At 36.5% G+C, this 22562-nt stretch overlaps 1 protein-coding gene and 1 long non-coding RNA gene across 5 annotated transcripts in view; one reads left to right on the forward strand and one right to left on the reverse strand.

Moving 5' to 3' along the window:
• The window catches only part of LOC124244495 (uncharacterized), a 173707-nt gene that overhangs the window by 106920 nt on the left and 44225 nt on the right, over positions 1–22562 (forward strand). The gene's annotated exons all lie outside the window — the stretch shown is intronic.
• Positions 1–22562, reverse strand: part of CDH7 (cadherin 7) — a 122087-nt gene that overhangs the window by 11001 nt on the left and 88524 nt on the right. The window contains exons 7-11 of the mRNA XM_046671086.1: positions 21498–21751; positions 10892–11028; positions 9956–10077; positions 9197–9314; positions 5851–6102 (exon numbers count right to left, since the gene is read on the reverse strand). Of these exons, the coding sequence (XP_046527042.1) occupies positions 5851–6102; positions 9197–9314; positions 9956–10077; positions 10892–11028; positions 21498–21751 (883 nt within the window). The remainder of the gene's footprint in view (positions 1–5850; positions 6103–9196; positions 9315–9955; positions 10078–10891; positions 11029–21497; positions 21752–22562) is intronic.

A 22562-nucleotide genomic window follows, 5' to 3' on the forward strand; every position in this document is an offset into this window, starting at 1 on the left:
TGATAAAATACTGCTCAGTCCCTGCCTCCAAAAGCAGGAGTCTATTGAAGGAGATGGACAAGGAGATGAACTCATGAAATAAACAAGTCAGCCAGGAACGATGCTCAAGGCTGTTTTACACAAGGTGTTATGGGACCCATAGGAATAGCACCTAGCTTGGACACAGAGGAAAGGAAGTGAGTCTTGAATACAAAACAAAGACATCAATTGTGGATTCTGGGGAGAGGTACTCCAGTCAGAAGGAGCAACACATATGAGAGCAGGTAAGGCAGAGCAGGATGAGTCTAAGAGAGAGCAACTCATCAATTTGGCTGAAGTATGCTGTGAGTTGAGAGAGAGAAGGTGGAACTGGGAGGGAAAAGCTAGGTCAGAGAAACTCAGTGATGTTAGTCTGTAGACAATGCGGAGCCATGGAAATCTTATTTTAAGCTGGAGTGTGTCACAATCACATTTGCTTTTAAAAACCTTACATTGAGGGTTGGCCCAGTGGTGCAGTGGTTAAGTTCATATGTTCTGCTTCGGCAGCTTGGGGTTCACCAGTTCGGATCCTGGGTGTGGACCTACACACCACTTGTCAAGCCATGCTGTGGCAGGCACCACACATATAAAGTAGAGGAAGATGGGCATAGATGTTAGCTCAGGGCCAGTCTTCCTCAGCAAAAAAGAGGAGGATTGGTTGCAAATGTTAGCTCAGGGTTAATCTTCCACACACAGAAAAAAAATCTTACTCTGTGCTACCAATGGGTTGAATCTGATAGAGACTGGGGAAACAGCCATAATTCAGGAGGGGAAAGATGGACCTTGGAGAAAATCAGGTGCAACGCCAAAGGGGAGAAAGGAATAGATTCAAGAATCAAAGTTAAATTAAGAGTACCTGGGGACTGAATGGCTATGGAGGATGGAACAGAGTGAAGAGTGAAGGCTGACTAAATCAGGAAAAGAGGCCGGAATGTAGACAAATTGTTCAGTATGTGATAATTTCAGACTCCTAATGTCAGCAGTCCAGTCGAACAATGAATATGCCTATCTAGATCTGCTGTGAAGATCTGAACCAGAGCTTTGCAAATCATCTGCATAAAGGGGCTACTGCTTTCCACGCCTCCAGACAGGGAAATGTTTAGTTACAACTGAAATTGATCTTCCCTTTCCCCAAAACAAGTACTATCACAAAGTTCCTCTCCGTTAAATATGTGAGTTAGAATGGTTTCATTTGAGTCTCGAGTAAGACAGAAAACCCGACCTAAGTACAATGAATATTTTATCCACAAAGACAACTGGTATATTATATTTTGGTTGTACTGAAGTATAATCTCAAATTTTAAGCTACACAATTCTAAACGTATTTTCCTAAGTTTGGAAGTAATTAGAGGAGACTTTAAATGAGATGCTCAAAGTTAACCAAAGAGGCCATAAAGCTACAATGGAAACACATCAAAGACACTAGTGCCTCTAATTTGGCAGCACCTGGACTGCCACACCCTCAGACCCACAGGCCTTTCCCAGAGCCTCACAGGTCTTTCATATTGGAAAACACATAGGGAAAAATACTTTAAAAATAAAAAGGAATTCAGAAAGCAGCCTTGTCCGTGTTTGGGTCCTGGCTCTGACACCCTATAACTTTGTGCATATCTCCTTTAATTTATAGTTTTCACATACAAAAAGTGGGCATAATACTAATACTTAATAATACTTGCCTAGGAAATGTGATATGAGAATTAGATTAGATAATGCTTGTAAAGCACGTAGCTAATGTCTAGCACTTAGTACGAGCTCATTAAATGTAAATCATTGTTTAGTATGCTTGCACTGGTTTGAAAGAACACATCTGCTACCATAAATTAGCCTCTGTAGTCTGCCCATTATTATCGCTAGGACTGCTATGTCGAATATATTCTATTGTTATAGATTATGATAGGAACCCATCTTTTACATACTGTTATTTTTTTTATCAGCAATCTAATATATTTTTTACTTAGGTAACACTGTCATTTACAAAACTAGGAAAATATTTTTGTACAAAATCATGAGTGGCCATAGTAATGGGAGAGCAAATACGGTTTAGCACTTGGTAGATCAGGCAAGAAAAGTGAAAAGATGCATGAGAGCTAACTGCCAAAGGGCCATCCTGGACACACTGGAAGAGCCTGAATTCCATGTAGTGAAGAGTGGTTTCCAGAAATGCCTTATGGAAACCTGAAGGTGGCCAGTCTAACTAATCCCAATAGTGACTCAAGAGCCAAGAGCAAGAGGGGAAGTTATAGGACTTCAATTACTTGGACCTAAAGGTCCAAACAGGGAAAAAACAAAACTTCATAGTAAATTCAGTGACAGTTTTAGCGTGCAGGAAAAAGCTTCCTTGTGCAGACTAACAGAAAGAAACTAGCTATAATATTCTCTAAATAAATGTGCAATATTTAATATTGACACATTTTAAAACAAAACAATGAAAATTATTTCTGATTATTTCCTAAAATCTACTGAAGTAATAATTTAATGTCAGTTATTCAAGGAATTTGATTTTTTCAAGTGCTTTCAGCCTGGTTGAAAAATAACTATATATAAATAATGATGAATTTAACAATGATAAAATGCATATTAAATTTGATGTTGGAGTTGTGGAAAATATTTATTCAAGTATTAGAATACTTGAGTCTCTTGCCATAGATTGATGAAATTTTTCTACATGAGAAATAACTGAGACACTTGTTCGATAACTTTATCATGAACTTTGAATATGACAATAATGTCTCCCATTTAGGTTGCACTTGGTGTAAAGGAAAGCTCATATTCTAATTTTTGGATCATCTCTTTCATTTAGAGAATTCAGGTGCAAACAAACGAGAAAGAGAGGGTGAGAATAGAGAGAAATCAGAAAAGAGCTCACCCATAATGTGAGAATACGGATATAGGTGAAGACTGACAAATACAACTTCAGATACCATAAATTTCAAATCTTGAGGAAGAAAGGACTACATATGAACAACCATTTTTTATATTTTCAAGGTGTGTTTCCTTTGTAGTTTAATCCAAAGGCCGTGACTGAGAATAAGGAGACAGAACCTTATGCATTAATAGCCACTAACTTGTTACATGAACTGAAAAATCCTTGAACCTAATTGTACCTGAGGTTTGGGCTGGAATTGGTTTCTGTGATGCCTTCCAGCATTAACCTTCTGGGTACTCTAGAGCATCCCCGTCTGTCACAGTACAAGTAGCTTTAATTTGTCACATCACAGGAACACGAACTTGGCATGGAGTAGGCATGCTTTTGTAAGGAGTCTAAAGCCCAGCTACTTTTCTAGCTTCATCCTTGAATTGAACTTGATTCTCAAGTTCTTCTTCCCCATTCCTGCCTCTTCACTTGGCGTTTTCTTCTAGAATATTTGTTCTGAAGCCTGAAAAGTTTTGAGTTATGAATTCTGATACCTTTTGCCTAGAAATAAGATTCACAACACTTCCGGAGATGTTGTCAAGAATGAGTCACTTGGGCACTAAAAGTCAAGTTCCATGCCAGGCTGTGTACCCCATCCGCACCCTACTCCGAGGACTCGATCCCACTGACCTCAGCACCTATCGTGAGAACCCAGAGTCTACAGCAGAGGAGACAGAACCAAAAGAGTATAAAAAGTCCTGATTATTGCTTCTAAAGACTTAGGAAATAAGGCACAAGGAGACTCATTCTGTACTGAGATGCTGACATTTGAACATACTGATTACTGGGCAGAGTCCTTACTGGGAAATGGAAGCTGTAGGCAGAAGCCCGCAGTTCCAAACTACAGTTTAGTACAATAGGTTCTGTCTTGACTTACGTTTTTGCAGACTTGCAGGAACTTTTGAAAAATGAATAAAATATGGGACATAAAAACCTGATCCTTAGAAGTGGCATTCCTAACCTGGTGTCTGTTTAAATGGGAAAATGTTCAAATTTAACAAAAAGAGTAGTCATACTTAACTAAATTGTGACAAAATCCCCTAAACTATAATCTTACTCTGAGATATATGTATATACACACACACTCATTTATATCATATGCAAGAATGAGATCTAAAAAAACTCTTTTTCCCTTACTTTCAGTAACAGCTAGGCAATGATTCTTAACAATTAAAATTGCCAAGCAACCTAAATTGCAAGGAATCCTGAAGTCACAGGTGAAAGTATTTTCTAAAAATGAAGCAGGCTTCGTTAGATAGACAGCCTTAAAAAAAATCAAAAGTTAATTAACTGTTGGGTATGATTCAATTCTGGGGAATACAATTTTATCTTATTTCTTTGAAGTACATAGTATAATTTAAATTGTCTGTGATAAACTGGTCAAGTTAAGTTCAAAAAGAGTTCTCCACACATCATCTACCTAGCCCCTCATTTTTTTCTGACTCTATGCTTTTGAGCTAAAGACATTGCCATTTTAAATACGAAGGAAAATCATCATCTTTTTATCTAGGTTATTCAGCTACTATAAAATAAACAGGCAATTCACATATTTATTATTATGTTTTAGAAGCTGATAGAGCAAGAAAAAGTAGTTTGTAATGGTTTCATCTTTTTCAAAATTTACTCTAGTCCCTTATATTCAAATCAGCCTTTAACTGGGAATTTCTTGACATTTCTAATGAATTTCTGAATGTTTCTGCCACCTGTGTGAAGCTATATGGGAAAAAAAATAGTTTATTCCCTTCTAGGTTTACTTGGTTAGCTGAAATTATTGAAGATAATAGCTTCCATTTTTATGAGGTCCTTTATACTGTATTAGGAACTAAGTCTTAGCTTAGTTAATAGGTTGAGAACTTGCTTCATCAATAACACTTAAAATTTATTGAATGCTCACTCTGCGGTAGGCACATGAATTATCTCATTTAATTTTCACAACAACCTTACGAGTCTAGTTCTATTATTTTCCCCTTTTAGATTAAGAAGCCAAGCTTAGAAGAAATAACGTTCCCCTGGTGAAGAACTAGTATGTGTGGGCGGCAGTAATAAAAGCTAGGTTTACCTAACTCCATAAATCTTGTTTTTAAACATTACAGAATGATGAGTCCCATAGCTGAATCCTGCTTTTCCAAAAATATATTATAAATAGATTTACAAATTATATTAAACCCCAATAAAACACACAGCAGAGTCTCAGATGCGATATTAAATGCTTGTTGTCCTTGCTGTAGGAAGTTATACCGTGAAGGGGAATGTAGCTAAGCAATAAACCCACTACCCCATGCCCATGTTGGATGTCTCCCAATCTTTAAAAGGCTGCTGCATAATCTCTTATAAAACTACAATTCTAATATGAGTTATAAATCTAATGTAACCACATAATAAAGTAATCATAGAAAGCATAATTAAATATGTTGGTTCTTCTTGGGAAATTAAAACTTTTGCATTGCTGAAATTGAAATCTTTTACAATTTGCAAATAATTATAAAATCCGCCTTAAATCTTTTCTGAAAAGAGGTAGGATACAAAGCCATAAATTCTAAAATAAGCATATTATCCAAACAAGATAGAAAAGATTCTCTCTAGTCTAGTCTATCTCCTCTGTAGAGTATTCTAAAGCAAACAGTTGGGATATGGTAAATTAAAAAAAAAATCTTAAAAAACTTCAATCTTAAACATAAGCTGCTAATTTTCACCATTGTTTTAAAGGTGAAATTGATATTTTTTCTGAGTTATATTTTACATATACCACTGGAAAGTGTGCCAAGGATCATGGCTTGCTCAGTGAGCAAAACACCATTGAATAAAATATTTGCATGTGTTCTTGAAAAGGCACTAAAAGGAATGGAAAGGAAGAGAGAAAAGTCACAATATACAGGTGTGATTGCTCTTACAGCACAAGACCTGAAAACAGTACCTACCCAGTAACGTCAAGACACAGGCGAGTATTGCGATCAGGGCTCCTGTACTAAGGCCGGCAGGTAGGATGTAAGCCTCGGCGTTGCAGGTCTGCGCTATCCCATCCGCATCACAGTCACAGACACGGATGGTGAGGGTGTTGGTGCTGCTGAGTGAAGGTGAGCCGCTGTCCACGATGAAGATCGGCAGATAGTAAACAGATTGCTCCTGTCTCCGGAAGCCATTTCTCCTGGTGAGAATCGAGGCTGTGTTGTCTAGGATAAAGAGCAAATATAGGGCACAAGATTTCTGATTGACTCAGTCCTGCTAAACTTTAAAGTCACTCTGCTTAGTTTCTTTTGACAGAGAACCATATTTCCACATTTGGTTTATTTTAATATATTTATGTCATCCTACACCATTATAACCAAAGAAACAGTTAGAAAGTAAAACTGAATATGAAAATGTTTATACATCACTTATTATATGAACTGCAACTCTGTAAAAATTACATTTAGTACCCTCTTTTACTTATCTCAAATTTCAAACCATACACTTATTGAGAGGATGGTAAAAATTAACAGATTTAATATTTTTGCAGCATCACCAGACAGCACAGATGGAATTTCCGATCCATCCTTTCTTTGTTAAATTCCAAGCCCAATATCCAAACAAGTAAAATAAGCCATTCTAGCTTTATATGCATAGATATTCAAAAGAGGAATTATTGTATAGTTTTAAAAAATCCATAGTTACCAAACCCCACATAAACAGACGTTTTGTCTGTGATAAAGTAGGTCATTTGCGTTTAATTTATATTCAATATTCTGTTTCATCTAAACAATTACAGTAATTATGAAACTTTTAACAGTGATCAATAAGCCTGTATCACATATCTATGATTTCTATATCACAAATAGATTTTTTTATCTGCTAGGAATTTATCCAGCTAACTTGTCTCAATTAACTAATTAGAGAATTTATGTGATTCTTTACATTTACAGCAACTAATGAAAATATGAAGCAATAGAAGGGAAACCAGGATCATAGATTAATCCCGTGTGCTTTAATATATATCTCATTTCCAAACTGTCAAAGAGATAATTATCCAACGTTATCATGAAAGAATTAACAATACTTTAATGAAAGAGCAAGCTGAAATGTATTCTATCTCAAGCAGCACAAAACAAGCCCACATGAAAATGCAGAAAATGTATAACCTGCAATTATCAATGTGGCAGGAATAAATCTGTTCACTTTTCAGATTCTATCTGGTAGGTTTTCACGTACACAAATCTTTTACTTTAAAACATATGCATTTGAGAGGTGTTCATTAAAAAACTACACGTGGAGTTGTTGAAGGATATTGTCTTGAGATTGCTTCCATACATTCAACAATAACACACGCACACACACATCTGTCTTTACTTCCCAAACATTCAGATGTTATCCATATTTATGATTTGATACACAAAATTTTTTCAAAGTTATTGATTTGTAACCTAAAATGCCTGACATTAAATCACACACACATACACACACAAAACGAATTGAGGACCACATGCTGAAATGCCCAACACATGAGAAGAGAACCCTATGTTCAGGAAAGAGATCATAAAATTCATGATTATCTGTAGGTGCTTCCTAAGATGGAAGCCAAGAGAAGAACGAATTTCCTTCCTTCCTAGATGTTTTCCTTCAAGATACAAGCTAGGGAACTCTGGGCTTAACTTGAAGATATCTTTCAATCAAGCGGCAGTGTGAATGTCCTGAAAATCCAGACATTTTAGTGCATGTGCTGTCCAACAACCACGGTGGTACTAGATGATGACACATGGGGGAAATATTGATTCATTCTTTTATTGGGAAGGTCATAAATTCTCTTCTGCACATTTGTGCTGGATGAATACAAGTGCTGAGAAATGTCCCTTTCAACTTTGATAAAGTCAGAGTTTGAGATTACTCACATAGAAAATGCTCTTCCATTTATATCACTAAGGGGACAAGATAGTGTTCTCATTAAACAATGAATGGGGTCAGGAAAAATTATTATTTTCAGATTGAATTTTTGAGGTCAAAGTTGGATTTTCTGCACTAAAGAAGATGGTGGCTCCAGGCTAAAGCACTTAGAATGTCCCTCTTCCGAGAGAAATTCCTTTCGGATAAGCCACTATTTGACTAGCAAATCTATTTCTACATTTCTTTCTTCTGAAATCTGATTCACACGTTCAACCTGAATGAAAGAATTACATTCCATATTGTTGTGGAATACTATTTTTCTTTATATCAGTTGCAAATGCTCTCCTTCTGCTAAACGAAATACCTTGAATGAGAACCCTTGTGAATATATATACACTCGAAATTAGACAATAGATAGCAAGTTCACATGCTTCCTTTAAAAGTTCTTATAATTCTCTCTCTCTCTCTCTCTCTGTATATATATAAATAAATTAGGCAAAACCAAAATCTACTTATAGGTGGATTTGTAAAAATATTTCTGTAATGACACTTAGAAGACTGATAAGAATGTTTATTTTTGAAGCAGATAAATGGGATTTGGGATGAAAGGGAATTCTGTTGTTCTTTTTTTATATTTTCTTTGCATCAAGAGTACGTGTTGGGGCTGGCCTGGTGGCATAGCAGTTAAGTTTGTGCCCTCTGCTTCAGTGGGCCAGAGTTCACCGGTTCGGATCCGGGGTGTGGACCTAGCACCACTTATCAAGCCATGCTATGGCAGTCATCCACATATAAAATAGAGGAAGATGGGCACAGCTGTTAGCTCAGGGCCAGTCTTCCTCAGCAAAAAGAGGAGGATGGGCAGCAGATGTTAGCTCAGAGCCAATCTTCCTCAAAAAAAAAAAAAAAAAGAAAGAGTATGTCTTTATTATTTGTATGAATTACTTTTATGTTAAAAATAAAAGAATAACTGATGTTAGCATTGAAATATTGTCAAAGTTGATTTAGGTTGAAACATGTAAAGTCCAATTATTTTCTTAATGTCTCAAGTTATACCTATGTAGAATAGTTTTGTTAAGGCATTTAGCTGGCTCTCAACCAATTAGATAATTTGGATAAAGAGCTTGGTATACAAATAAGGAAGCAAATGTCTAGAAGAAAAGACAGAGAGAGATGGATCTGGCTCCCCCCCCCCCGACCATTTGGATTTAGGCCTAAAATGATTTAAGTAGCAGCTTCTTCTTCATGACAACAAATCCATAGATAAAAATTACTTGAGGGGCTCATCGCCCTTTAATTAATGTCTTTGCTGTTATAAAAAAAATCCGTAATCAGCATTCCTCTGTGAGAAAAAACACTTGCTTAGAGAGTTTGTACTTGCTGCCTCGATCCATGACAATAATATTACCTTACCTTTGTTATCTTTCAATGAAAAGTTGTGGTTATTTGTTGCATCCGTTGTTAAGCTGAAATAAAACTGGTGTCCATTGGATGGCTCATCTTTATCAACAGCACTGATTTTCTGGATAACCTAGGGAAAGAATGTAAAATGTGAAAGCCTGTTGGTGCGCTCTGCTGTGTTTTCTGAGGCAGGACAGAGCAGTTTTACACCTTATAATAAACACCATCTTCCTGAACGAGCCGGGGGAAGGATCAGATGTACTAATGTGAACCCAATCTCGAAAGGGCTCTGGAAAACAAATCTGTCCTTTTCAAAATTCATGTCTGAATCTCCTTTGTGAACCTCAGAAATAAGCTGTACCAATTGATTATACCATCCCAGTAAACATCACGAGACACTGAACAATATGGATGAGGAGAATAAACCACAGCGAGATTACACTGCACTTAACTCTTAGAACCTGCTGTGTAATGTGGGAAACAGCCCAGGCTTAATAACCATATTTCTCCTCAAAAGCATCTAAGTCCTTAACCATTTACCATGGCTTTTATAATGTTTACCTTTTCTTCCTGAGGAATTTTCATCATCCCAATTAAACCAGAATTTGGAAGTTCTTTTAATATTAGTTTATGCTCCACATCAAAGTGTTAGTTTTGCTGAAACATGCTGATTATATTTTACCTTAAAGCTGGCAGAATTTCAAAGGCAACTGCTGCTGGATATTTTCAAAGAGATCACAACTAGGAGCAACATGTTCTGAAGCCTCTTACCTGCCCTGGCTGGGCATTTTCACAGACAGTGGTTTCATAGTCCATGGCAAATTCAGGGGCGTTGTCATTGATGTCGAGTATAGTGATGGCCACGTAGCCTCTTCCTACTTGTGATGGATTCTCTAATAAAGAGGAAATGTTTCATCAGTTACTCTGAGACTAAGCCTGTTATTCCACTGACATTTTACTCAGGAAATGCACATTAAAAACAATTAGAATCCACCAAAAATTGTTTGCTCTCTAAAGCACAATTCTAATAAGGACATGACCAAGCATCAAATGAAATCTAGAATCATAACATTAAGACCTTAAAGGGAGCAAGAGAAAATGTGATCCAAATGTCATACATATGGGTACGTGTGTGTGTGTGTCTATACAGATATATGTAGCTTTTTAGTCCATGATAAGAAAATCATTGAAAGAAAAATAACCAATAAACTATTTTAATATTTGATGCTAGAGCTCATATTTGTATGAATATAGACTATATGTGTAAATAATATGCATAAAATATAATTATACATTGTTCTTTCAATGTTTTTCTTATCAGGGACTAAAAATTAGTTCAATATCACAATATGCGAATCTGGAAATTTTGTTAGAGATCAATTTAGTACTTTTCATAAGCTATTTGACCAACTCCATATCAGCATAAATGCAGCATATGAAACATGACCATAATACAACAGAAGCCCTCTGAGGGTAACTTAGGCCTGTCATTTTATAGTAATTTCTTCTTATTAACTTTGTAAGTATTAGCAAAGAAAGTTAGTGAATATAAATATATTTCACAGCTTGAAATGAGGGATTTTCAATATTTTGCTCAATTCAAATAAGCAGCTAATAGTATTCAAGTTGAAATTATAACCTCATGACAACCCATTCCCCACTCTCAGTGTCCTCCATCCTAGTTTAATTTTAAACCTTCCTACTTACGGCTCTCCATGGCCAGGACAGTGATATTATGAACAGCATTTGTCTCCCGATCCAAAGATTTGGCGGTTGTAATAACTCCACTGTTGGCATCAATATTGAAGTATCTCTCCAAGTCCGTGTTTCTGTCAATCGAATACCTAATTGAATATTAGAAAAAAGCCTTCACCATTCCTGTTTAATTATAATTTGCTAATTTCATTAATTGCATAGTCAATCACCCAATCTTGCCGACTCCTTGATCTGTCATATCAATTACATAAATATACGCCTAGTTTAAACCTTTACTAATGTTAATAGATGGTTCATAATCTGTTTATCAGTAACATCTTTGCTCTTCTGTCCGAGAGTACAAAATAAACACCATAGTATAGTTATCTTCACAGTGGATTTGAATATGCCATAATAACCTTCAAATTCACTTTATCATTATTTTGGCTCCTCAAAAACCATTTTCAATAGATTTAGTAGCCCTGGCCATGGCTATAGGTCCCTCTAAAATGAAATATACTGAGTAACATCTTTTGTCTTGAAAACACCAGCCTGATCTTAACCCTGTTTTTGCGTCTCTCACGCAGTGGTCTTGACCAGGCTTCCATAGATGTGTGTCAAAGTAGAACCTCTAAAATTGCATGAACATTTTGGTGTGTAAAAGCCTTTTCTCAAAATATCAGCTGTCCAAATATTAGTGAAAAATTACTGCTCCACTTGTATTCTTATTCCACTATGCTATAATTTGTTCCATACACAAAACTCAGCCTTCGCTCATTAATGATTATCTTCAAAAACCCTCACAGTCTTTCTGGTTGGGTGAACGAAGGGGTCTCATTTAAAAACAAACGAGACAAACAAACAAAAGTACAAACAGATAATCACATACCCAATTTAAGTTAAGAAAGTATTTTATGTTTCCATAGTAGTTCAACTACTACTACTATTAAATAGAATCACACACTTATAGTCTGCTATATTACATAATATAAAGAAACTCAAGAAGGAAAGAGGAGGTATCAGAAAATACTAAAAAGAAAATTAACCATAAACCAACAAATATGGTTGTCTCTGTGCAGCAATAGGTGTTTGGGTGTGGAGAATATCAGAAAGTTACTTTTCAATGGCTTCTATTTTCTCGATGGCTTATGAGACAAGGTTACCAGATAAGAGAGCAGAAAGGAGAAGGTGGTTTGAGGAGGAGAGAGAAGACATTCTTTTAGAATGGTCAAATATATATATATAAATACATATGTATGTTGATAGCAACATGGAAGATTTTGAATAAGTCTGAGGACACATTCCACAAAAAAGTTGATGAAGGAAAAAGAAAATTAACAGTTTGAAAATGGCAATAGCAGTACAAAATGTACTCACTCTCACTTCTAGGATCTGTGCTACATTGGGCACGAGAGGAAAAATCAATCTTACTTGAGATTTCCCATACCCTTTCCTCATCGTCCTTTTATTACAGCCAAGTGTCTTTACTCAAATCAAAATCAAACCATTCCATTTAAGCTGAGTACCTCATCTGCTCTGATCTTCTCAAGAAGTTTTTCCTTGGATTCAGACACTTTTCCATCTATACAGCTTTATCTGAATCAAAAACAAATATGTTTTCTATTTAAAAAAACAAATTTCCTCCATTTGTGTCAAGTTCATCATTGGCTTCCATATTGTCAAATCCATTGTTCACTTCTCCATTCTTTTCCTACTCTCCCTCTCACCCAAATGTACTACAATTGACCACTCCCTCCTCCTCAAAACACATTCTCCTTTGTCTTTACTAAACCACATCTTCCCGGTTTCTCTCCTACCTCACCATAGGTTCCTTTTCAGTTACCTTGGCTGGTGCATCCTCCTCTTCATGATCTCTAATTACCTGAACTCCCCCAAACCTCTCCTATGGCCCCCTCTTCTTTATATAAGCACTTTTCTTTAGCAACTTATACAGTCCCATGGCTTAAATAACTTCTATAATTTTGGTTACTCCCAAATTTATATAAAATCTCCTTGGCTCATCACACTTCTATATTGAATTACCTACTTACTATCACCACATGGATAGACAACATGAACTGAGATATAAGATGTCCAAACTGATGTTATAACTCCTACAGTCTCCCAAACTTCCTCCCTGTCTCTTTCACATCTGAGTCAGTGACACCACCAGTCACTAGATTTAAAATCTAGAATTGGTCCTTGACTTGTTTTTCTCCCTTACCCCTGCAATGAATTTCTCAACAACTATTCTCAAGTACTATCAATCCAAGTTATTATCCACTTTAGCCTAGATTTTGCATTATTTTATTTTTTATCAATGTACTTCCATTCATACTGTCTACAATCCATTTTCCACACCACGGCCATTCAAACAAGAAAGAATTTTAATGTTACAAATAGATTTTAATTTTCAATTATATAGAATAGCTAGACTTTCTTCTCTGAAATGCCATATTAGTCAAACCAATATATGCCAATATTTCATATTGTTAACATACTACACAAATGCATTTGAGTGTATATGTATGTGTGTTTAGGAATATATATATATATATATATATGTAAAACTTAATACTCATGCACTCATGCATCAATTGAGCCCATACTAAAAGCCTTAATTGTTCATTTTCTCAAATCACTATGATAATGTTTGCATATTCAGGGAAAAAATAGACTTCTAGAGTCTTAGAAAGTTAAAAAGGCCTTGAACTTGACAAATGTCTATTTAAATGAGTCCATGTTAATTCCCTACAGAGCTAAAGTCAATGACTAAAACATTTGCCTCTATTATCAACAGTTCCAAAGGTTCCAGCATTAGAATAAAGGATACCAGACTTGAGAATTCATTTAATATGTTAATGTCTCCAACTTCTACTCACCTCATAGAAAAATCTCTAATCTTTTAGGGATCTGGGTATTGCCCTAGGCCTCTTTGTGTTCTGAAGGACACCAAAGTTTCTATCATTCAAATATTAATCATTTCTAAATTATAAACTCTGTAGCTTCCACTTATAAATTGTGTATATTTTTTAATAGCTATAATTTTCTCTTAGAGCTAAATAGCACAGCCTCATATCTATACATATTTGGCAATTTGTGAATTATGCTGATATCTTATGTCTCCCTTTCATTCATTCATGCATTCAGCAATTATTCTGGAACACTTGCATGTGACATTCTATTTAAAGAAGTACAGTACATAAACAAAATATTTTTAAAAATAGCCACCTATAATAAATATTTAGGAGAAAACCAACAAATTGCTCTCCTAGAGTATGATGAAAGAAGTTGGGGCAGGTGTGGGGAGAGAATGAGGTATTGACTTGAGAAGAGATGGAAGACCTTGGCAAAGACAAAGAGTAGACAAACTATCCAGAACATTCTGGATGGTTATTATGTTTCTTAATGACAAGGACTTGAGATCACCCAGTATTAAAGGGGTTCCTTATTTTCTACCAGCCCTTCTGGACATATAAAAAAGTGGACTTTATGTATGAGGCATCAGCTACGGTATAAAGTCACCTGAGAAAAACAACCCCTTAACCAAGAGAAACAAAGAAAATATGGGCACTTTCTAGAATGAGAAGTGCAAAATGTCTTTGAATTAGAATCTGGCAGGGCTGACTGGGCCAAAAGAGAAGAAAGGCCCTACACAAGTTCAGAGGAGCATACTCTTTGCAGTTCTTGCAGATGCACTGGCCTAGAGAGGGTGATGTGTGATACCTGAGTCAATCAGAGGGTGAAGAGAAAGGGAGAGATTGGTATTCCTCTAATCATGAACCAAAGTTAACTTCAGTGCACCTTCTGATGCAGTTAGTAGTGTGTGGACTCACAATGATCCCTCTAGTTTCTGCAAATTACAGCCTGAAATACTTGGCCTCTTTCAGTGTATGGTGGAGTGACCCATTAGAGAGATTACTTCCATATTTTTGCTCTAACAGTTAAAGCTTGTGCCCTATCCATTCATTATGCAGACAGTCCAACTCTCAATATCCAGCCTCAATCCTTTTCCTGAGATTTTGTAAACTATTTCAGACACCTGCAACATCTTCAACTCAAGTTCAATATATGTCAAAGCAGATTCATCAACCTTTCCCACAAACTATGCCTCCTTCTGAACTTTCCCACTTCCAGAATGTGTTGAGCATTTAAACATAGTTTACATTTTTTCCTAATCCTCAAACAACTATGAAAGGTGATATGTGACAGAGACTTCTATTTGACTGCCTAATATCCATTCACCCTTCATTCTTATTAACAGAATCTTGCTTTTGCAAGAGGCAGCCTTGTATCCAGCTGATAAACGACATTTGCTAGCTTCCTTTGTAGATGCGGTGTCCTTGTATCCAAGTTTTGACAAAGGAGATGCAAAAGAAAGTTGTTGGGTTGACTATCATTGAAAAACTCCTTAAAGGAGAAGAGAGAATTGGTAATTCAGTAATTCAGCTGGCATTTGATTTTTGCCCCTTTTCCTCTATCTCACCTGGGACATGAACACAATGGAAAGAGATTCAAAAGCCCTCTTGTAAATAAGAGGAGACAAGTGCTTGATATAAGCCAAAACCCTTGATGACGTTATACCGCCAAATCATCAGTCCTTGAGTGCATGGCTCCAGATTTCTCATTAGTAAGTCATTAGTGTTAAGCTTTGTTGTGACTAGCCAAGCACAATTTCTAACTAAGGCAAACAGATAGTATTCTTGCCATATTTCAGTATTGGACTCTAAAGACTCACAGCTGGCTGTGGATGGAGCCAAGATTCAGAACCACGTCGTCTGAGCCATCTTCCAGTATATATCCCATTACCTAGAAATGAGCTTTTAGTCCCTGTCACCCTCCGCTCTGTGATTCACTTTCTTCTCATTTTTTTTTTTTTTACCACTGCTCTCCTATTTAAAGCCCTAAAACAGTCACACTGATGTATCAACTGCTTGACAAAACTAATCATTTTTTTATGATGTATCTCCATCTCCATTTCTGTGCCTTTCCTCTTGTTGGTCCTTCTGTACTCCAGTTTTATCTCCTTTCCAATTATTTCAGTCCCACTATTCCTTGAAGACAATCCTCTAGCATTAAAGCAGCAAGCCTTTCCAGTTACATCAGAAATCATGCCTTTCTAAGAAAGCCTGCAGTAGGTATGATCTATACAAACCACTGACTGGGAATCCAGGGACAACATTTATAGCCACAAACCTATTGTACTAATTTGGGCTTTTCATTTGCCATTTGTACTCTTCTCTTTCTTTACCTGCTAACTGAGAAAGTTTTACAAGAGGATTTCTCATTTCCAGATTTAACAATGGATTTTTCTATATTTTCATGTAAGATCTCTTCTACAGCTAGATAACAAGGGTGTTGGGACCATGTCTTGCACATCTGTATATCCTCAATGTTCTGCACATCTGCTACAACTGAATCCCTCATAAATGCCTGTTGTTATCATTGCTGCTGTTCAATAAACAATAGGGATCAATTAAAATGCTCTTCTTCAGGTTCACAAGTAGCATTCTTATCACCTGGCTACTGATATGCATGTCACTGTTCACAAATAGAGTGGGCTGGATTAACACAAATGTATCATCACGACTCCCCAGATGGTAAAAGATAATGTACTAAATAAGCATGGACAAATCTGATCAATAGAAATAGCTGAATCCCTTGAGTTGAAATCGTAATCTCTTAAGAAATTTGTGCATGTGTGTGTGTGTATTGCTTCAAGGAGTGCACAGCTTTTGAGACAGACTTTGCTAAAATCATGGAACTAGGTTTTCTAACTGTTTAATGGGGCACGTTTATCTATAACAAAGCAATGTTAATACTTGCTTTATAGGGCTTCAATGAGAAATAAATCACTTCAAAATAAACTATTGCATCCAGTACTTAGTGATGCCACTGTTTGCATCCTCATCCCGTTCTTCTGATAATGGCAACTCAATTTTCCTTTGAGGATTGAAGCTTTCCCAATCTCCTGAAATCTTGATGGTACTCACAATCAAGATGCCCAAGACTTCCCTAGTAAAAGGTGACACATGTCCTAAGGGAGGCCAAAACACTTTCCAAGAAATGTGAACCGCACACAGAGGGCCACAGAAAAGAAAAGAGTTGGCACTGGTTCAACCCCCTGCTGCTTCCTGAAAAGACTGTCTGCTCTTTCTTGCTGCCCAGATTTATAGAGAAACCTTAATCCTCTCTTCTGAAGACAGGCTATTCAACTTTTCCTTTAATTCTTTGAGAACTCACAAATAAAGTAATATGTACAAATATTTGCATGCAGACAAGCTACTTAACAATACACAGTGAATTAGTAAACACCCCAAATGTGTTCATACTAGTCACACTACATAATGTCATATCTGATACTATTTTATCACCTTTTATCTGAGGACATACAATACCAGGAATGCCAAAAGAGACTGCAGGTAAATATTATTATCCTAGTATCCTTGAACATAAGTACGAATATAGTTCTGCACTTAAATTGTTAGAAATTTTTAAAATGATCCCTATTAATTTTTATCACCCCTCTTCACATCTGATCTTATTTGTAATAATACCATGTTTCAATTCATTGGCTATTTTTAGCCTAAGGACTTTGGGCTTGCTGTGCTGCCTACAGAAATAAATTTGCTGATTTCATAATATAGCACTAGACTCTTCGGATATAAGTAAATAAAACATAAACAGGCTTTGCATACTGTTTTCTTGGCTTGTCCAGATCCTGCCATCCCTCAAAGCCCAGCTTATGCTATCACCCTTCAAATGGAGCCTCATGTCCACGAACTCTGAGAGATTACTACTGATCTCGCAATTTGTCATGTTACAGCTCTGGCATTTTTTCCTCTCATATTAGCTAACTTTTATGAGATCTTATTTCTTCAACCAGATTGTAAGTTCCTTGAGGTCAGAGGGAATGTTTTATTCATCTTTGTTTTTCCTGTCAGTATTTTCCCCAGTGTCATGCACAGAGCAGGTTCTTAATAAATGTATGTTGATTTAGTGATCAGTCTACCAATGCTGACGTGAGGAAAGAATAGTCCTCTAGACTCTAGGCTGCTCTCACAGTTTTTACCATCTTATTGATGAGAAACACAGAAGTGAAGTTTCTACCATTCAGAAAGATGATCAAAATCAGTGGAACACAATCTGTCCTTCCAAGTTCAATAGATAAAGCCTGACGTGGTATTCAGGGCCAATATTTACAGGAAATGGTAAGCAACTACATAAGAAATAAAAAGCCAGAAACATGCTGACCCTCAATTACCCACTTTTTCTTTTAAGAAAACCTCTTCTTTGTTTTCTACCGAAGTAATCTCAAGTATCACCTAATTTCCACCTTTGGCTTCCAGTTTCCACGTGGGAAAAGAGGAGAGCAAAGTGTACATGAAATGCTGGCCTAGGTAACCTAATTGGATGGTGGGCAAGCCATAATGAAGATATAACATTTCACAATGGTGCTCTATTCTGGCCAACTGCTGGACTCCGGGTTCGTTTAATATTTCCACCTATTGCTATATACTTCCAAATGGTCAAAATGCTCTGTGGTGCTCTAGGTGTCCCAGTCCTCTTTTAAAGAAAGTGCATGTGTGCAGAGAAGAGTTAGGCATAGCTTTTAGCTGGTGCCAAAAGTAGGTAAAAATTTTAAAATGCTGGGCAAGGCAGGGATCACATGGGAAGAGATTCTCAATTTTGCCTTGCTGGAGGAAAGTAAATGTATTTCCATCTAGAATTCTAATCTCTCATTCCATATTTCAGTAAATATTCCAAATATAAATGGCATATGCTGGATTTCAGTATTTTACTGCGAAGAGTGTCAATAAATTCAAACACTAGCCAACTTCCCATACTGTTTTACATTCAAATACTATTGGTCTAATTTTAAACAATTACGATGAAACAAACACTGCTTTTCCATCCCTCAAAGAACTACAATATTTCTAAAGGTCTAGAAACACAAATGTCACAACTGTAAAACTCCTCAGGTCCCATCTCCATCTGGAGATTCACTTTTCCTAGGACCTCAGCCTACTGTGCTCTCTATCCATCCATAGGCATTTGTTGACAGAGGGCTTATATTTTGATAGTTACTTGAGTGCCCAATGGAAATAAATGTTTATGTCCACTAACTATGTAATCTTTTCAATACACTGGAACACATGGGGAAACAAAACAATCTTCAATATAGATCATCAAAATAGTTGCTCGTCAACTATATCTCCTTTCATTGCCTTTTTGACCTTGAAATAAAAATGGCATGAAAACACAATAAACTACAATAATAGCAATGTATAATGATAATACTTCCTAATATTTAAGTCATGATCCACAGTTTAAAAGCATCAGGTCACCTTCATCACTTTTAAGAAAATGAAAATTAGGTAAAAATATGGTGATGGCCAGCTGCTCTTTCATTAATGAAGGCCACAGAGATCTTCACCTCCAAAATCAATGGAGTTCAGCCTTTGCCCCTTTCTATCTCTGTCCTTCAGGGAGCAGATCCAGAGCTCACTTCATCTTGAACTCAAGCTACTACCCACTTGGGCCTCCTCTTCCTTCTTGTTCCCCAAATTATTGTGTAATATTGCTTTTATTTTCAAATAAAATATTATGAAAAGTGAAATATTTACTCTGAAAGGTTTTAACAGGATGATACACAAGGAAATGGGTGAGGTAAAAATAAAAAACAAGACAAATATATCAGTGCAATCAAAATTTTCTTAAATCCGGGGCTGGCCCCATGGCCGAGTGGTTAAGTTCGTGCGCTCTGCTGCAGGCGGCCCAGTGTTTTGTTGGTTCGAATCCTGGGCGCGGACATGGCACTGCTCGTCAGACCACGCTGAGGCAGCGTCCCACATGCCACAACTAGAAGAACCCACAACGAAGAATACACAACTATGTACCGGGGGGCTTTGGGGAGAAAAAGGAAAAAAATAAAATCTTTAAAAAAAAAAAAAAATTTTCTTAAATCCTCTCACTCACTGAAGTACTGAACTGTGCTATGCATTAGTGTGTCTCTTTCTTTTTCCACATTCCCAACTTCACGAATGCATTCTCTCTTTCTCCCCATTAAATTAAATGACTTAAGCAGAAGTCAGACTACCCTGCATAGCTGATCTATGCACCTACAGTTGTACTGTGGTTGACTGTTCATGAGGGAAGAAGACTTGATTGTGTCACCAAGAGATGCGATGCAATGACAAAACCCAAAGTGAAGTTTGTCCAAGTCACTAAGACTTCGTGAACGGAGCTGAGCTGAAGTCAGGGAGCTGTTTTGAAAATGAAGGCTGGGCTATGACAGGGACGAGGGGAAGGCTGATTCTATCTGGTACACCTGTGACTCGCAAATATTCTAGGGCACAGGAGAGTATATTCTTAGGAATGGTTTATGATCACTGCATTAAAAATAATACAGCCATCCATTTAGCGTGCATTTTTTGTATAGGTAGAAAAACAATGAGTATGGCTTCATTTTTAAAATAGCAATTATTCTATACCAACTCTTTACTAGGCTATGATATTAATGTCAGGCAAAAGAGAAGAAAAGGAGAGTGGTAATTATATATACAGGCCAAAATCAGCTTATTATTTTATGGAGGAAAAAGATGATGAGATGTTCTTAATTAAGAATCATTGTCTAAATTATAGATCCTTTTCGTGACACTTTGTAGTTAATGTCCAGACTTAGCTCAGAAGTTAGCTCAAAAACACTTAGCGTTGTTAAATATGAGTTAAATCTAAAAGGCTATGGTTAGCTTATAAGCTGAACATATCTGAATATAAAACATTCATTGAGTTTTGTACTTTGCAATCAAAATCCAAACTGTCACACTGAAAAGTCTTCGTTAGAAACTCGAATTAAGACATATAATAAAAGGTAACTTCAAGAATCTTCCACATATAATATTCATTTAAGAAGAAAATTTATTATATGCACACGGACACATGCATAAACCAAAATATATACATAGGCCTCAGAATGTAAATTTTAGGTAAAAAGTATGAAATGAAATGTGATATTTTTAAATGTTTACATATCATCATTTCTTAGTCCTAAAGAGGTTAGCTGTTTATAACAATGTGTCTAGTCTCGATACATGACTACTGAAAGAACATTTTTAAATAGTTTTTATACACAGATAGTATTTTATCTTTTATAAGAGAAAATAATAAACTAAACATGTGCTATCCAAATAGACCAACATGAAAAATGATTTTTTAAAATTAATGCCTAATTAAATTCTTTATAAAATTAGTTTTCTAACATATGCATTTATCCTACAAGTAGGACATGCATCACTTCATCTTTGAACAGAGTTTGCTTTGAAAGTGCTCCGAATAATTGTTTGAATAGGAACATCAGCTATGGCTTATGGATAATAATGGATGCCTAAAAATATTGCTCCATAGTAATGGCTTTGGATAATCAGATGACACATTTCTGAATTAGTAAAATGTTGAGCTGTTCTGACCCTGTTTCACTTCTGCTGTTATGGCTCAATACATATGCAAAACTAGTTTTTGTTTGCTATGAACCAAAAGCATCATAACGCAGAAACATGAGTTGTGAATAAAGCACATTGTTACAAAGCCGCAGAAAAGGAGCGCGATGAGCTTTTACCTCACAGGGCTGTTGGAAGAATCTGGGTCATGAGCTGCTACAGTGCCAATGATATTCCCAACCTGGGTAGCTTCCGACACCTCCATGGGGTACAAGGGGGAGGAAAACACAGGGGGCTCGTCCACATCTTCCACAATGATCTTCACGGTTGTCGTGTCGCTGAAGGGCCCCAAGCTCAGGAAGCGAGGGTCAGCATCTTTGTTTGCAGCCTCTATCCGTAGCGTATAACTTGTTTTGGCTTCAAAATCCAGGTCCTGTAAAGCAAGTTATTAGGAAAATCAAATTGCCAATTAAATAGTCAGCAAAGCAGAGCCTCTTCATTTATGAATGTCAATAAGCATTGAAAGGACTCAGCTACGAAAATGCATCATCAGCATTCAAAAATAATAAATAATAATGCCAATCAGAATCCTTGTCCTTTTCTGGCTCACAGACAACGGTAAGGGCTTTTGCGCTAACTTCATCCACTTTGCTGTCATACGTTGCAGGGGCAAATGCAGGTCTTCAGAATAGCATTTGAAAGAGGATAAGACTTAAAAATCTTTTCCAATAGGGACATCAGACAATATTCTTCAACTATGTAATTTAACTGCACTATCCAGGGGGGCACATTAAAAAGGAAAAAAGATATAACTTCCCACTGAATTTCTCCTTTAAAAGGCCATTTTCATTGATTTGGGGGACTCTATCACAATTTTGAGCTTTCAGGTGCTCCAAATGCAGCCACAGCAGCGGAGATGGCATGTTAAGGCTGTGCAGTCTGAAAACACAGCCGATTTTTCTTGATGAAGCACCCACTGCTTCTCCTTTCGCTATTCCTCCACCGGTATACAATATATCTCTCTTATTTATATTAGATGGTTGACAGTTATATTCCAGAATCTCTAGTCTGTAGAGTGACCCAAGTCAAACCATATGGTAGCTTAAAAAAGTTGTAAGGCAATTAAATGTTGTACTAGAGAAGCACCATCTGTGAAAAAAAGAACTATATACACAACACGTTGAAGTTGTTTGTGACAATAACATGCTTTTCTTTCTTCAAGGGACACAGAGTCACAGCTTTTT

Source organism: Equus quagga, chromosome 9, assembly GCF_021613505.1.
Source record: "Equus quagga isolate Etosha38 chromosome 9, UCLA_HA_Equagga_1.0, whole genome shotgun sequence".
Taxonomy (NCBI): Eukaryota; Metazoa; Chordata; class Mammalia; order Perissodactyla; family Equidae; genus Equus; species Equus quagga.